Raw genomic sequence first — 16,515 nt, forward strand, 5'->3', positions numbered from 1 at the left:
TCTCCACTGAGTCATGACTTGGTACAGATTTACAAGAACAAGGTGTAACAGAAGTAGTGTCTATCACATACTCTCAAATAAAGTTCACAGAGTTATCAAGGCTAATAAAAATAGAGTGCCCATGAGGGTGTTGCAGGCAAAAAGTTGTCCTTGGAGATACTCTCCTTGGAGTTGCAAAGTCACTGAATTATTCCTGAAACAGAATCTGTTGAGCTTTATAGGGCCTCTACAGCAGTCCAACTGATCAGCCTGTGAGGTTGGGATTCATCTGCAAAACCACAGTGCTTTAGACAGTTAAAAAATTGGACAAGTTAAGAAACTTGTTGCCTTACCTGTAAAACTTCCTTCCTGGTAAGCCAAGAGGATCAATGAAAGCTCTTTCTATAAACATCAGCTGATCATTCATGATTCGCACTGCAAGTGGACTGCAGAAAATGTAGACAATGACATTTCACACAATAAGGAAACAGGACTGCTCGTTTTCATTCAAACACTTTTCCTCTTCTTTGTACAGAAAAAAAAAAAAGTGACAAAGAATGTCTACATTTCACAAAAAGATGAGGTTTTGCAAATGGAAATAATACATGTTTTATTAATGCATTCAGATTTCTGTGTTAGACAACTCGATAGACACTTGTTTAGTATTGCACGGCACTAGGAGGATCCCACGTAACAGCAGGGACAGGAAGGTAGAGATTTAGGTCAAGATATCTAGATTTTGGTGTCCACCTCTAAACCAAGGGTCCAGACTTCTCTCTACAATATACATACATATATATATAAATAGAACAATGTTGTAAGGATGGGATTCAGTTGGCTAAACACAACTACCATGTACCATACACGGTACCAAGGAGCACCTGGCCTCCAACCACTGCACCCAAAGGGCATGGGAGTCCCATAGGGCCCACAGGTTCAAAAGCACCATGTGGGTGTCTTAAATACTCTGGAGCATTGCCCTGTCTCAAGGCATGCTGAAAGTACAAACATTTGTGTCACCTACAGCACTGAAGCTTAGGTGTCTAAATACAGAGCTCAATCAGACTTAAATTTCCACTGCTACCCGCTTTTCCATTTATTACAATAATTGTAATGACTAGCTGATATTTATAAGCTCTACAGACGATACTATTCATCACTGAAAGCAGAATTAATCTTGGCAGATAATGCGTGTCTCAGAGTTCAAGGGCTCTGGTCCATGCTAATCAGACAGGCTCCTTGTGTAGTCACTGGAAAGAAAGAGCTGCCCTGGGTACCTGAGGCAGACGTGATTAATTGCCCCTTCAAAATACAAATTTCACTCCGTGAAATATAAAGGGAATCAGCACAAGTAATTATATCTTCAAGGTAACTAAAAACTGAGCGAGATGAATGCCACCCCAAGGAGTGACCAGACACGCAGACTGCACTAGGAGCAAACCCCAAACTGACACAGGCTTCAGATGGTTTTAATTTTTAACTTTCTCTACCCAAAGGCTGATGGAGGGCTTCAGGAACACCCCTGGACAAAGAAAGGAAAGACCACGGGTGAGATTTTGCTAAGATGGGATAGATTTTTCCAGACTTACTCCTTCTTGTCAACTTTTTCAAGTCTCCTGTGAAATTCAGCAGCAGCCTCTGAGAAGTTCACCACAGCAGAAAAAAGAGGATCTAGAGAAGGACAGACTTTTTTGAACAACTTCAGAGGATCCACAGAGCCCAATATACCTTTCAGCTGCCCAGGGGGAGCAAAACTACATTTGTTTTTCTGTTACACTTGCATTATTTTGCTGTTACACCTGCATTAGTTTTCTTGTCTCTCCTAGAAGTTTAGTTTTTCAGTCTCCATTAGTTTCCCCGGTGCAGACTTTAGGAGCTGCACTCCCAGCAGTAACAGACAAGGACAGCGTGGAACTACGCCAGCAACAGAGCAGAGTGCTGGATACGGCCTTCCCAAGCCCACATCTTGTCTCTGCCTGCCAAGGAGAAGACGCTGGCATTGCAAATGGAAAACTCTGCTGTTCCCCTTTTAACACCAGGATGTACTGCAGAGTTTAGGTTAAAAAAAAAAAAAAGCCTTACAGATCAAAATACCAGCTCTTCCAGCTGGCTGTGCAAAGGCAGCTGGATTTTCCTCTTGGAACATAATTTCCTATTCATATCATAAGAGAAGAGCGTGCTATTGAATAGTATTGAGGAAAACATTAAAAAAAAAAAGTCACAGTGGTGCACAGCCAGAGATGGGTAGGGTAAAGTTACCAAGCCCCATGCTTGCTGAGGTGCAGCCCGCGAGGTGTCTCTGCCACGACGCTGTGCCATCCCGTGCTGCTGCTCGGTCCCCCAGGATTTTGCCTGTTACACCTCGCTCTGGGCTGTAAGTCCTGTTGCTTTCTCCTGCTCTGCCCCTTAGCAGCATGTCTGAGCTACGTAGGATAGCTTGGCCTCAGAAGCAGCTACAGATACCTTCTCCTGCTAATGACGTCAGCTGCGATGATTTTCCTCTGGAAGGGTCAATTTGATACAGACCTGGGAAGAAGTACGGACTTCCGCAGCTAATTTTCGTGGAACAAAAGGAAGGTGGATGGTTTGAGGAGGAGAACTTCTGGCCTTAGCACAACTCATTACATAGTTTCACAACTTGCACATTTTGCCCACAAGTTTCAGGAAACTTTAGCTAAAGCAGAGTATCCTCCCTTTGCACAAGAACATGGATTAGGTCATCTCCTAAACCCCATCCCCCGTGGGGAACAAGGCCCTGCTGTGCTGGTAAACTCATCACGCTATTTTAGAAATCACATAGGCTTTCTGTTCCCACGACTCCTGTTGAAAGCTGCTCTGCAGTCTCATCTGCTTTCCATTTCCAGCAAACGTATTTATCCATCACCAGCCCACACTTGCTTGTTCTTGCATTAATATTTTTATTTAGTTTACATAATCAGAGGCACAGATTTTGCCTCTGCAACCTGTTTATGGACTGTGCTTGTCTGCAACTGCGTTTGCCCAGGGTAGTAGTTATCAGTTTGGCAGAGGACAGGGCTGACATCATGGCTGTATCGAGGCAACAGATTATATTTCAGAAGCAGTAGGAGGGGGTTTAAGAGAAAAAAGAAAGGTCATCTGAAAATATATAAGACAATTTGTGCTCATGTTCATGAACTATTCAGTGCTGCCACTTCTGGTTATTTTAAAAAATATTATCAATTTTATTTATTTTTCTTCCCCTGCAGACCTTAGCTCCTGATAGCATATTATTACAAGTAGTATTTCATGAAAAAAAAAATAAGGTTTCCAGTGTTCATTGTTGCAGAGGAGCAGCTGAAATATGAATACAAAGGCAAATAAAAAAACTTCCTCAATTGTTGTGAAGGACAACTACGTGATTTATTCAGGCTTAATTAACAGCTTTCTGACATTCAGTGCTGTCAATAGGCAATTCTATGAAAATGCTGAGTGAAATGAATTTCAATTTGCAAAGTATCATAAAAGCTATCTATTCATTGTAATGCACTCTGGTGCAATAGATTATACAAAAAAATAAAAATCATAGTTTCTTTTTGAAGAAATAAATCAAAACTGATCAGGCATCAGAGAAGAGACATGAAAATAATGAAAAGACTGGAAAATAAACCTTGTAAAAAAAAATGGCCAAAATGCCACGTCTATAAAGTTACTAAGGAGAGAGTTAAGTGATAGGAAAAAAAAAAGACAAAAAAAAAAAGATTGCTTCTAAGAATAAAAGTATATATATCAATTGGAAATTAATTTGGGCAAGTTCTAATCTGAAATGAGAAGGAAACACAAGCAAGGAAAATAAATTATTTAACAGAAAATTTGGTAGTTGTTCTAATAGTGCAAAAAGAAAGTCCAATCTTGATGTTTCCCCAGATGATATGCTACAGTTAACACAAGAATGTATTGAAATAAATCTCTTATATGATATCTCAGACCAGACAATCCATCACAGAGGGCTTCCTCTGTCCCAAGAAGCCTTTTTACAAAAAGAAAAAAAAAAAAAAGTATGCCTTTTCAAAATACTCAAGAACTTTCCACCTAAACCATTACAAGATTTAAATGTCATTTTAGTTTTCCCCAAGTGAGGATTTGATTTGAATTACTTCACATGTTTCAGACAACCCAAACGAGTACTGCATCTTTGAAAAGCCAGTTTATGTCTCTAACCCATGGGTCCATCAGATACCAGGTGGATTAGGACTGACTGAAAATCCTCCATGGTACAGAAACACTAGGGGTGAACAAGGCAAGGAGAAAGAAGAAAGAGACACAGAGGAAAAAAAAAAAAAATTGATTGTGGAAACTATCCTAGTTTGTGATCCAGAGTACTCTGCCTCTTCCGTTCCATTTTATATCCCTCATCACAATGTTTTCAAGTGCTCAGTAAATGTATTTATGCAGAAGTTGGAGAGGGCTTCTGTTGCCTAAATGTGGTACCAGGCACTGACACAGATGGTAAGCAGGTTTCCCAAGATTAAGCCTCTGGCTGAGGAGGAAAGGACACCTGCATCTCCCAGGTTTCAGACAGTTGCTCCAAACATTTAACCTGTCTTCTTCTTTTAAGCAAGAGAATATAATCTGGTCCTGGGTGAGAAGCAGGTCAATACTATTCCTTTGTTCTGCGTTTGATTGTGGTTCATGACTGCTCGTGAGCAGTGTAATAAAGAACATAATTAATAACATGCATGAAAATTATTTTAACTCTCTCATCTAACCAATAATGTGATAATACTGTGTTAGGTTTAGAAAGATTTTTTTAGAGGAACTTTCTTTATTATGATGGCAGAATTGAAACAGAAAAGGAATTCAGTTTCAGAGAGAGAACAGATATATCATGTCTCTGCATAATTCTAATTAATGCACTCAATAAATTCTGCTGTGGCTATTACTCACCAAATGACACTTTGTAAGTTTTCAGCTGTTCTTCATGTTTCTTGGCCAGTTTATAAATTCTATTGCTATATCCTTTTAAGGCTTCTCCATAATCTCTACAGTCGAATGGAATGATCTGGGAATCTGCAAGTTCATAAACCAGTTTGCCTCGTAACTTGGCAATTGTTAGCTGTTTCTTGAAGGTGGGGTCATAAAATTTTTCCACTAACTCAAAGGTCTCATACACAGTGTGATAAACAGGATAATTGCTGAATTTGTCTGCTTTCTGAAAAAGAGCAAGCAGATTTGTCAGTGCTATGTATTCTAACTGCAGTTAACGGTTTTATTGATGGTACGATATTTTGCACAGCATCCAAATCAAAAAAGCTATTTCCTACAAAACACAATTTGCTATCCTTCCCATTTTTGTGTGTTCATCTTAGGAAAATGAAACAACCTGAATCCATGGACTGTCACACATGATTAAGTGAGCAGGCTTCCTTCTCTCCATCTACACAGACCTGACTTCAGTTCCCTTGTACAGAGTGCCTCCACTGAAAGTGAAATCAGCCTGCAGTTCTGGATCGCAGAAATCCTCAGTCATGGATCCTTTTTATGTTGCATGGCTCTCCAAACAATATCAAGGAGGATGTGTATATTAAGGGGACTACTAATAGTATGATGGAGTGAAATACACACCCCCAAACAGATTCTATAAATATCCTTTTGAGTACTTGACAGCTTATAAAATAAACATATCACTGTAATGTTTTATTCTCCAAGCTAATAGGTTTCTTATTTAATTAAAAAATGGCACTGATGTACAAATGAGACAAAAAAAAATGTTGAACCTTTTTTTACTAATTATGAATAAATGCTTTTAAAAGATGACCGGTCAGCCCTATTGAACTCCTTCAAGCAATCTGCATGGCTTACCCTATTCTTGGTGTAACGCACTCTGCCCGATGCAATTCCCAGTCGCTGGAAGTAAGCTTCGAAATCACTGCCTGATCCCAGTTTGTTTATTCTATACGTAGAAAAGACAACATGTCATAGAGGGAGTACTTATTTTATAATAGTATGGTAATTTATGCAAAATGTAGATTTTCAAAGAAATGGAGGTCAAGGCTTCTGAAGGGCACACCAGGGACACTAGTAAGATCAGAGAGTAGACGAGCAGCAAGCTTAATTACTGTAACTGGTTTTATTCCAACACACTAATCCGGTATCCAATATTACTAGGAGAGTCGTTTAAAGGTAGCGACTCTGATTATGACACTGGCCACATTAGGAAAAAAATGTACATAGCATACACAAGAGCTGTAGATTTGCATCAGATAAGCCTCTGCAATCTTAAAATATTAAACATCTATTTCCAAACTAATAAGAATTGGGAGGCAATCTATGTAAAGACAGATGTGTTTATATACTTAGCATATTCCACAGTACAAAGACTGGTAAACAATTTCCACAGCAGAAGATTAGCATTTATTACTTACAAGTAAATATTGCCATCTGCTGGGTAGGTGTGGCAAGACAGAGGAAAAGAAAAATAAAAACAGTAATATAAACCTGAAATATTCTCAGTATTTTCAAATATTTATTTGAGTTTTATATTAAGTTTTAGGGTTAAATGTCTAGCCAGAAGAATAATTGGCATTTCTCAGATTAAAAAAAAAAAAGAAAAAGAAAAAGAATCCAGCTAAAGCCCTCCTGTTAGTATACATTTCTCAAGAAACTATTTGTTTCAGCTGAGAAGGATTAGATTTAGTGGCTTTTTCAAAAGGAAGAAATCTTAGTGAGTCTAATGAATCTAGAAGATCATATTGCCAAGGGTCATACATCCAGAACATTTGGGTCAAATCACACAAGGGGACAGTTCTACTCACCTTATGGGAGTGTAAGGTTTAACCCTGCCAGTCACAGGCTTAGACAATGTTTTGAAGTTTTAATACCTTCAAATACAGATTTTTAATGTACATCCATTATATAAATTAAAAAATAATTATCATAAGAGCTTTTTAACTACTGCTCTAGGCAGTTTTTTTCAACAGAGCATTTGCTTAGCCTAACAATCTTATATTATCTCATCTGGTAGGGTGACTAAACTATACTTTAAATTCTTTCCCTGCCCTGCACTTCCATGATTGCTCTTCTATTCATAAGAAGCATTTAAAGAGTGTGAGGTTTCATCTTGCAGTGGGTATAGATCATCATTTAAAAAAAAGGTCATACAATTTTATTTGATTTTAAAATCAAATATTGTTGGAGACACCATGTACTAAAAAGTTTTGTATTGCTGTCATCAATAGCAATACATCTTCAAGAATTCTGTAGAGGAACCATGCTATGATATGATTAAAATATTGGGAAAATAAAAACAGATTAACAACTTACCTGGGATAACTATTATTTTCAGGTGCAGGGTCTTTCTCAAGCCAACTCTCATAGAGAGACTTCTTTTCATAACCCTCATCAGGGCTTGAAATCTGAAGACGAAAAGATTATAATCTCACTGGAAGTATCTCTAACTGAAATCAGTATCAAAGGAGACATTTACAGCTATCTGCATTGATCTGCATTGTTCTTAATCAATAGTGTTGCTGTATGCAATGAAGTACACATCATTTATTTACATTTCTTCTATACAGTTATGGATCCCAACTGTAAAGAGCATCTGACAGGCACTTGGACCCTATCACAGACAGTACAGCAAGGTAAAAGATGAAGGATACTAGCTTGAACCCATCAGTTTTTCGAAGAAATTGGAAGAATACTTGGGATTTCTTACCACTTTATTATAGCCCTGTGTATGCACATGCACAGGTGCACGTAATAGCACTACGGAGCTGCTCCAGCAGCAATCCTTTCAGCAGGCAAGGGGAGAAGAGAGCCCTAAGCCATCACAAGTTTGCTTCACACAGCAACAATATTCTCTCGACAGGTTAAGCCTGAAATTTGCCTGCTCTTTGGTATAGGAATTACGCTAGAAGGAAGGGTCATAACCAGTCATTAACTATATTACAGCAGTGTCAGGGGAATTAAACCAAGACTGGAGCCCTGTTGTGCAAGACATCGTGTGTACAAATGCAGGTCCCACCCCTACCTTAAAAAAATGGAAAGCTGTGTAATCATGAAGGGAAAGGTAAATACTAGTACAGCCATAATACAGCTGGGAAAACTATGAAGCAGTAGGATGTCAATTGACCAAAGCTGTTAGAAAATCTGTGGCAGAGTTACACATAAATAAAAAGTCTGGCCCAGTAGTCTCCAGCTACACTTATCAATCTTTGTTAGTTATGGCTAAAGCCAGCATGGTCCTTTAAATATAAGATTGGCTATCATGTGCAGAGGATTGGGATTTTTTTTTTTTTTCAAAATACAAAGCATAAATGTGCATGGTTAGATACATAGTTCCACAGTATTGTTGAGTCTTAAATTCTGCACTGAAAAATATATGGACTCCAAATTGAAAATCCTAGGAATTCTGACCTCTGGGGTTATGGCAACAACTAGCAGAAAAAAAGAATAACAACTTTGTGAAGCAACCATTTGACTGCTGTAATTTTCAGGGCACTTTGGTCAAGTTCTAGGGCTAAATTGAAAATGGCATATTAATAAGAGCAAGCTGAACTCTGACATATGTGAGTAACAATACTCCATGCTCTGGCAGAGATGTTATTCTGACAACTGTGGTCACGTCAAAACCATTCAGCCCAACTTAGACGCAAATCTAGAATCAGCACAAGCTCACTGCTACCTCAAGGAAGACATGGCGTTCTTTAAATATAAATGCAAAGTAAAAAGTGATGAAGAGAACAGGGGAATTGGAGTTGGACTATTGCAGATGTTGGCTGGTGAGAAACAATTTCAGAGATCCAGCAGTACTTCTGGGCCAAAAGAGATTGCCAACTGCTAAACATCCCATCTGTACGCTAAGGGCTACACTTAAATGCAGAACTCCTTGAAAGATGACACTTCATCTGTACACTACGTTTTTTGGTGAGAAGTGGTTCACAAAAAAAAAAAATATAAAATGGGATGAGCAAAGAGCTCTTGGGGTATATGTCAAAGATTTTGGTCTAAGAACACACACCCAACATCCAAGTTTGGATGTTGGACTCTTCCATGTGAACAGAAATAACTTTCTTTCAGACATGCATAATCACCCACATCTGCACTGATGTTCTTTCACTTACTGGGCTTTCTGAATGAAATCCAACCCCATGCAAAAGTCTGAAGCAAAGCACAGGGAACATTTCAGTCCCGTTTCCAAGAATTAACTAGGACTCCTAAGGTACACAGGACTTCTGACTATGGCTATTCAAGAAACTAGCTACCAGCATATGCAAAGACTTTATGGATTGAGGCTCTGATGTGTCCATCTAGCCTCCCAATCTCTTCCAAAAACAGCCCTGCAGTCTGAATATCAAAACTAAGAAAATAATAATTTTGCCTGAATTCTTCTAGCCATTACAGAATTTAGTTGTTGTTGTTTTTTGTTTGTTTATTATTAATTATTATTATTATTATTATTATTTGTTCTTGTTGTTTTAAGATTATTGGAAAAGACACAGCTTAGCAGAGGTATAGATCTTAGTTATCTTTATAGTAAGCTACCTAAATACAAGCAGATCCCTCTGCAAAATAAAGCTTCCATGTTGCTTTATTTTCTCCCCCTTTTGCTAATTCAATTCACTGGAATTTTTAAAGCTCCAGAGAATAAAGATGTTTGAACCCTTACATTAATTTTATTCTGTGATGCGAGAATCAGCGAACCAAGGAAAAGATATAACGTATTTCTACAGTGTCTCTCAGTCATCTGTATACATGTTTTTATGCCACCAGAAATGATGGCAGAGGTAGAAGCAGTCTTTCAACAAATGCCCCTTAGTATCCCTGACTTCTCTCACAGAGTCCATCAGACCATCTTTTTCCTTGGGAAAATTTCAACAACCTCTATTAATGATCTTACAGGAAAGTTCAAAAGGGTGTGAGAGAAAGGTTTCACAACCGGTGAGGTATGGTTCGCTGGAGGTCACTTGTGACACATCAACACTGGTAAATTAAAGATGGTTTGGAAATTTAAAATTTAAAATTTAAAATTTTCCTCCAGAAAAAAATATGGCAAGGAGTATCTTAAATTTATTTGCCAAAACAATGAAAAAAAATAGTCTAAAGAAAGAAAGGATTACAAATGAGATTCTTTGGACAGAGACAATATGATAGAAGAAAACTGCACAAAGTGATTGAATGTGTACGGAAGGCAGAGGACAGTAGAGAATCAGAATGCTGTTGCAGAATTCTGCTCTGTGAAAGAAACAGAAAAGAAAAAAAAAACTTTTTTTTTTGTCTATAAGAAACTAATAAGAAAAAGAAAAATATCTAAGATGTTCCAGCAGTAGCTTTAAGGAACTCAACCAACAGTCAGACTTCTCACTGACAGCTCTCTACCATAAACTCATCCACTTAACAAATGAAGCTATGAAGAATATGAATAAATAAAATGTACTTCTAGGAGCTTTTTAGCAAGGAAACAGCGTGGAATTATGAAGTAGTTGTCAGGTTTTCTGTTGCTTATATTACTCTTCTATTGTTAAATCTTAAATAACACTGAATAAGAAGATTTTCAAAAATGCCAGCCCTAAGAACTTCATATGGTATGTCAAAGGAAGTTTCCTACCCAAAGCCAGCAATAGTTGAATAGTTGACTTTAGATCAAAGAATGAGATGCTATTTTTACCCCAGAGCATATTTTAATTTGATTATTTTTTGCAGAAAAAAGAAAAAAAATAGATCCCTGGGTAAACAGGTTGCTGCACAGAGAAAGTAAATTATTCTGACGAGGACCCCGCAGCACTAGGAACATAGGAATTTGTATAGGTGAAACAGACTGCCCTTCAGTGTGCGAAGTGTGACAGCTGATGACTGAACAAGCACAGCTTCCTCCCCTGCAAGGAAGAAAGAGTACAATAAAAAGAGTTGCTAAGAAAATAAAATGTAGAAAATGGAAGAAAAACAAGGGAACAGCATAGATAAACCACCTCAGATTCACATGATGGCATTTCCAGTGTCAAAAGAAAATGTACTGCATCTGAAAATAACTCACAATGAATGCATCTTATGGGAAGGGATACTCATAGCTGGAGCCATCCTACCAAGTGAAGTTTCAGTGCAGATTTCTAGATTAGACCAAGTCACCTAGGTTCCCTTAATAGCAGGGGAAGAAGATTCTTAGAGGGTTCTGTATGCACAAGAGTAGACAACCACATTTGGGTAGATGAATCTCATCCTATTTCTACCCATTGCCTTTAAAGGGAGCCTATTTTCCTATTTTCCTTAAGTCAGACAGAGATGCCTTCACTTAATTGAGATGAGGATAGCGACAATGGCTCATGCTATGTGCCTCAGCTGGTTAACAACTTATACAGCCAATGAAATTTCATGCCTTAGTGGATCACAGTCCTTCAGCCTTATAATAATTCATGCTGAGAGGTGAAAGCAAAGGAGACGTACTACAAGGCCACTTATAGTCAAGCAAATCCACACATCTGGCCTATTACAAAACCCACTCAATCCTTTCATATTTATCATTGTGTTTCAGGGTCTCAGTGAGAAATGGAGAAGAGTCGGGTAGAACCAAGAAAAAATGGTAGCTTGCCAATGTGAAAAGTAATAGATTTTAGATTTGAATAGATTGCACTTGAAATCAAAATGTAAAATGCAGTTTATTTCCTTGAATGCTTATTTTAGAGAATTGATTCTGCTCAAGTGTTTAATTATCTGGAATTTATTTATTTATTTTTGGACTTATCTACATAGAATTATAGAGAGAATCAGAATTATCTCTACATAATATTATCTTATTATATATTGCAAATAACATTCCACTTATATTAGTGATACATTTCAGCCTTCCTACAAATACTGAGGAACTGTGAGCCTGGACTATGTACCACTGAAGGGATATTTGACTCTAATTTTGATAGGATCGAGATTCTTCCAGCATGGCTACAAGGTAAAAAGAATATTATTCAATAATCCAATTTTATCCAATAAACTTGCAATTTTACATTCTCAGAAAGTCACAAATAATAAACACTCTGATTCAGTACCTCTTTTGTTAGATTATACACCAGTCTGTAGAGAAGAGGGGTGCAGTCAACTCTTAATGTGTAGTTGCCTGAAAATGAAACACAGACATGGAAATCTTCCCCCGCATACCATCGGCATCGTCTTCCTAATGGATTAGTCCTGCAGTTCCTTCTTAGACAAACTTCTCCTTGACTCTAAGGCAAAGAATTTAGATCTTGCCTTAGAATATATACAGAAACAGACTATTTATTCGATCACCATGTAAAAGCTACTGCTCCTACACAACAGCATTGCATTGGTTATGGTACATACACAGTAATGTAATAAAGCCTTCCCATAGTTCTAGAATATGCCCAACTGTCCCTCATCTCCTACAAATCCTTGTCACTCACATGCTCCCCAAAGCTTGTATTAAACAGAAGCAGTGGTAACATCCTAGAAAAAGAAGTAAAAAATAAGTCAGTGCATTCAGGAACTGACATTTCCCTTGCAAGATTTTTTAAGAAGCTTCTCAATGCAGCTGTTTCTTCTCTTACCATGAAGAGAACTTTTGCAATTTTTTTTTTTTTTAGATTGTATCTGGAAAAAAAAAACACAAGTCATCTTCTGAGTAAGAGACTTGTAAGACTTCTGGCATTTTGTAATTCAGTATTAAACCTCACCCATACAGAAGGCAACAAAGCTGCAGAGTAGTGTCTTCATCTACTCTCTTTTGAACATCCCCTTCTACCACCATGCTGTAGCTTCTTCACTTTACACCCATGAAGTTTCAACATTCCCTGGGGGCTATGTTGAGCTAGGTATCTCCTCCCAAAGCTGTCTCAAAGAGCCCCATTGGAAATAAACTTTTGCCACTACTGAGGTAGGTAGGCTGTAAAGCAACCTTCTCTGTAGGCTACAGCCACCCAGCAGCAGCTGGGATGGACAATAGCAAAGGGGAGTGAGAAGGCTTCGATGCAATGAAAGACAAGCTGTCAGATAACACTGCTGCTGGGTTTTGACACTGCTTTAGGCCTTTTGGTCATCCTTTGCATGGTGCGCATGAAACGAGAGGACTCAACTGACAATTACAGAAAACCCCACGTTGATGGAAAAAAATATTAGGTAACAATAATGTTTCCAAAGAGAGCCTATATTTGAGAACTGGAAATTAGAGTCCCAAAAATGCCTAAAAGGATGACCCGCTATTCCTGTCTCGGGTGCTAAAAGACAATCAATAGAAATAATTTGCTGTTCAAAACACGGCACAAGAAGCACTGTAGAGAAAGCGCGATGATAAACAAAGTAATTCCAGAGTATATGGATGTTATGGCTCTACAGAGGATGCTCAGAGTGAAGTGAAAGATGTCCAAGATACTTAAAACAGTCCACTGAAGATGGTGTTCTTTTTCTTTATGTATTTCTTTTCCAGTAGTTTTACTTTTGCATTTTCTTTAATGCATAAAACAAGAGGCATGTTTGAATAATTAAGATTTGGAAGAAAATTGTTAATGCAGCAGCATGTTGGCTGCAAATCAACTAAAAAAAAAAAAAAAAGTGTTACGATCCATGCTGAGAATATGAAGTAGTTGTAAAGCTATTATTTCATCCGTGAGATCTAGGCATGAAATTCTGCTCCACTTTTTACACAGCATGTAGGCTACATAATTGAAGGAACAGCTCTGCTCTCCTTATACCCCAACTCCAACCGAGCATTTAGAAACTGGGTTTGGCTTTTCTTTCCCTCCAATCCTTTTGTGACAGATAGAATTTTCAGCTGACAGGAATAAAACAAAATTTTAAATGTGCCTATTGATATCCATTTTATTCACACAGAGAAAGCCCAAATAAGTTGGGTTTAACATGGGAAGAGCAATGCCCTAAATAACAGAGGATATGGTGCAGAACAGCTTCACAGGACTCTACTGACTATTATTTCAGCATAGACAATAGCAAATGAAGCCCCTCTGTAATAAAGCTCAGAATAATTTAAGAGGGAAATTGTCCTGCTTATTCTGATTTAGGTCATCGTGCTGCCTCCAGTTTCCAAAGTCCAGTTTCTAAGCATCATTCCTGTATGCCAGATTCCTCTCAGAATCTGAAGGGCGTAGTAAATTCAATAATGGGGGATCTCTTTCTTTTGAACCACTCTGGAGAGCTCATTTTTCTAGGACGGTGTTGCCATAATATGTAACTCCTTGCAGAGCCTTCCTGCTCATAGCAATGAACAAAGGTGACTACGCTGTCCCAAAGCAACAAAATGTTTTCCCACCCCCACAAATGTAAGCCCAAGGTCTTGACACTAATTGTCTTGAGACTGTAATAAATTATAGTGTCTCAATATACTGTACTTCCACAGTAAATTGAGCTGGAGCTGCAAACAGAACAAGGAACAGTCTGTTATATATCAAAACTGTAATTGTATATTAAAGCTAAAGCAGTTAAGCACTTAAGCAGTTTTACAATTCAGGCTGCTCAATTCATTAGCACAGAACACTAAATTCTAGAGGAGGCATTCTGGCAGCCAACTGCAGCTCATGGTTGGAACCATTTGCAAGAAGAAAGCAACATGAAAATGTAAATTGTTCTCTCCACTTAATTCTGCATTTGGTACAGTTATGCTGAATGTCACCTCTATTTTGCATTTGCTAGCTCTGGACACAATAAATAACACACAATAACTATTAAAGTTGACATCCATAAAGTAAAGTGAGTTTAAAAATAGGACACACCTTCTATAGAAGAATCTGTGTTGATGTAAGCAACTGCCCGTTCCTGGAGGACTCTGGCATTTTCCTAGGGTTGTAGAAGTGCAATTATTACTTTTCATTTAGTGACATTTAGTCAAGATATTAAGTACATTGTTTTTTACCACCTTACCTTTAAGACCCATGTCAGGAGAAGTAGCACAATGTACCTTACTAATTATACTAGTATTTGAGGGTGGCTTAATGATCTGGGCATACAAAATTCACTCTTACATCTGGGACTCAATTTTTTCTGGGAACCACCCACAAAATGTACGTCTGTCTGCTGCATCACACAGGAGCAAGACAGGACAGGAAAAATAATGCAGAAGACATGAAACTGAGGGGAGTGACCCACCAGAGGGCCGTGCTGCCAGCCAGAAGAACCTCAGCAGGCTGGCAAGGTGGGCTGACAAGAGCCTCATGGCGTTCATCAAGGAGACGTGCAGGGTCCTGCCCCTGGGGAGGAACGGCCCTGGGCACCAGGACATGCTGGGGGCCACCCAGCTGGGCAGCAGCTCTCAGAAGAGGGCCTGGGGGTCCTGGTGGGCACCAGGCTGAACGTGAGCCAGCAATGGGCCCTTGCTGCTAAGCAGGCCGCTGGTGCTCTGGGCTACATGAGGCAAACACGGCCAGTAGGCTGAGGGAGGTGATCCTGCCCCTCTGCTCAGCACCGGTGAGGCCGCACCTGGACTGCTGGCTCCAGTGCTGGGCCCACAGTACCAGAGAGGCCTGGGCATAGTGGAGAGAGTCCAAGATCAACCACTTTTTGAATGCGCAAAATATGACTGTGAGATGATCTAGGATTCCTCAATGCCTTTAATTCCCAGTTGTTCATGTCAGATCCCAGCACTGAACTCATTTTTAACACTGATAAACTGATAAACTGGGTATTGCTGTCATTTCTACACTCTTCCATTTCAAAAAGGGATGAATCAAAGCAATGAATTTGACTGTTTTGAGTCAACCAAACATTGCTTTCATGCTAAATATATACACACACAGGCTTTATTTTTTGCAAACTGGCAATTATGTTTGAAATTGATATTCTAATCACTAAGTGGTATTTTACTAAATCTTGGCTTTGTAATAGATATTCTAATTAGGTTAGTAACTGATATTTGATTCATTCCATTTATAACACAACTCATCATTTGTAAGTCACGTGAACTGCAAATTGGATTGGTAAGTGATAACTCCGAAATGCAATTGGTATCTTTAAAACAAGAAGTAGAAAAGATTCTGGAAACAAACAAACAAACAAACAAAATGAAGGGAAGAAGGGAGGAAGTAAGCTTGGATATGCATACACATGGCCTTATATATGTGCAAAAGGTTATTTTGAAATGAAATTCTTTCATTTATGAGCAATGGAGATCGTTTATGTAACAAAAGGATGTTGCCACAGTTGCAGAGTCTTTTTGTTACTTTACCATCACAGAAAACAGTAAACATAGTGGGTTAATTTTCCTCAAGATTTAGTAGGTGACAGATCTGGCAGCTACAGAAAACACAAATGTAAGCTGTGAGGAAAATCTCTAGAGAAACTAAAATCTAATTTTGGTGTCAAAGAGGAGGAATGCATACCACCAAGATAAAGCAAGAAAACAATAATATAAAAACACTGAGGTTCAGATATGAATGGTGTTTATGGCTTTCTAATCTAGTACAACTGCCATCACATGAAATGCAATAGATGATAGATTACCAGCTATTAAATTATTAAACAAGAAACACTGCAGAACAGCAGTAGCAATACAAGAACAAGTGCAAAATAACTAATTTATTCATGACTTTCTCAAGAGAAACAGATCTTTTAAGTATCATGCTT

At 38.4% G+C, this 16,515-nt stretch overlaps 1 protein-coding gene across 3 annotated transcripts in view; it reads right to left on the minus strand.

Annotated features, from left to right (window-relative positions):
• Positions 1 to 16,515, minus strand: part of LOC308182594 (N-acetylated-alpha-linked acidic dipeptidase 2-like) — a 47,159-nt gene that overhangs the window by 9,305 nt on the left and 21,339 nt on the right. For all 3 annotated transcript variants that reach the window (XM_080567488.1, XM_080567487.1, XM_080567489.1), the window contains 7 exons: positions 14,670 to 14,733; positions 11,979 to 12,046; positions 7,261 to 7,352; positions 5,800 to 5,890; positions 4,885 to 5,149; positions 1,569 to 1,650; positions 333 to 425 (listed from right to left, as the gene is read on the minus strand). In XM_080567488.1, the coding sequence (XP_080423614.1) occupies positions 333 to 425; positions 1,569 to 1,650; positions 4,885 to 5,149; positions 5,800 to 5,890; positions 7,261 to 7,352; positions 11,979 to 12,046; positions 14,670 to 14,733 (755 nt within the window). The remainder of the gene's footprint in view (positions 1 to 332; positions 426 to 1,568; positions 1,651 to 4,884; positions 5,150 to 5,799; positions 5,891 to 7,260; positions 7,353 to 11,978; positions 12,047 to 14,669; positions 14,734 to 16,515) is intronic.

This window comes from Anser brachyrhynchus, assembly GCF_964034855.1.
Source record: "Anser brachyrhynchus genome assembly, chromosome: 1".
In the NCBI taxonomy this organism is placed as follows: Eukaryota; Metazoa; Chordata; class Aves; order Anseriformes; family Anatidae; genus Anser; species Anser brachyrhynchus.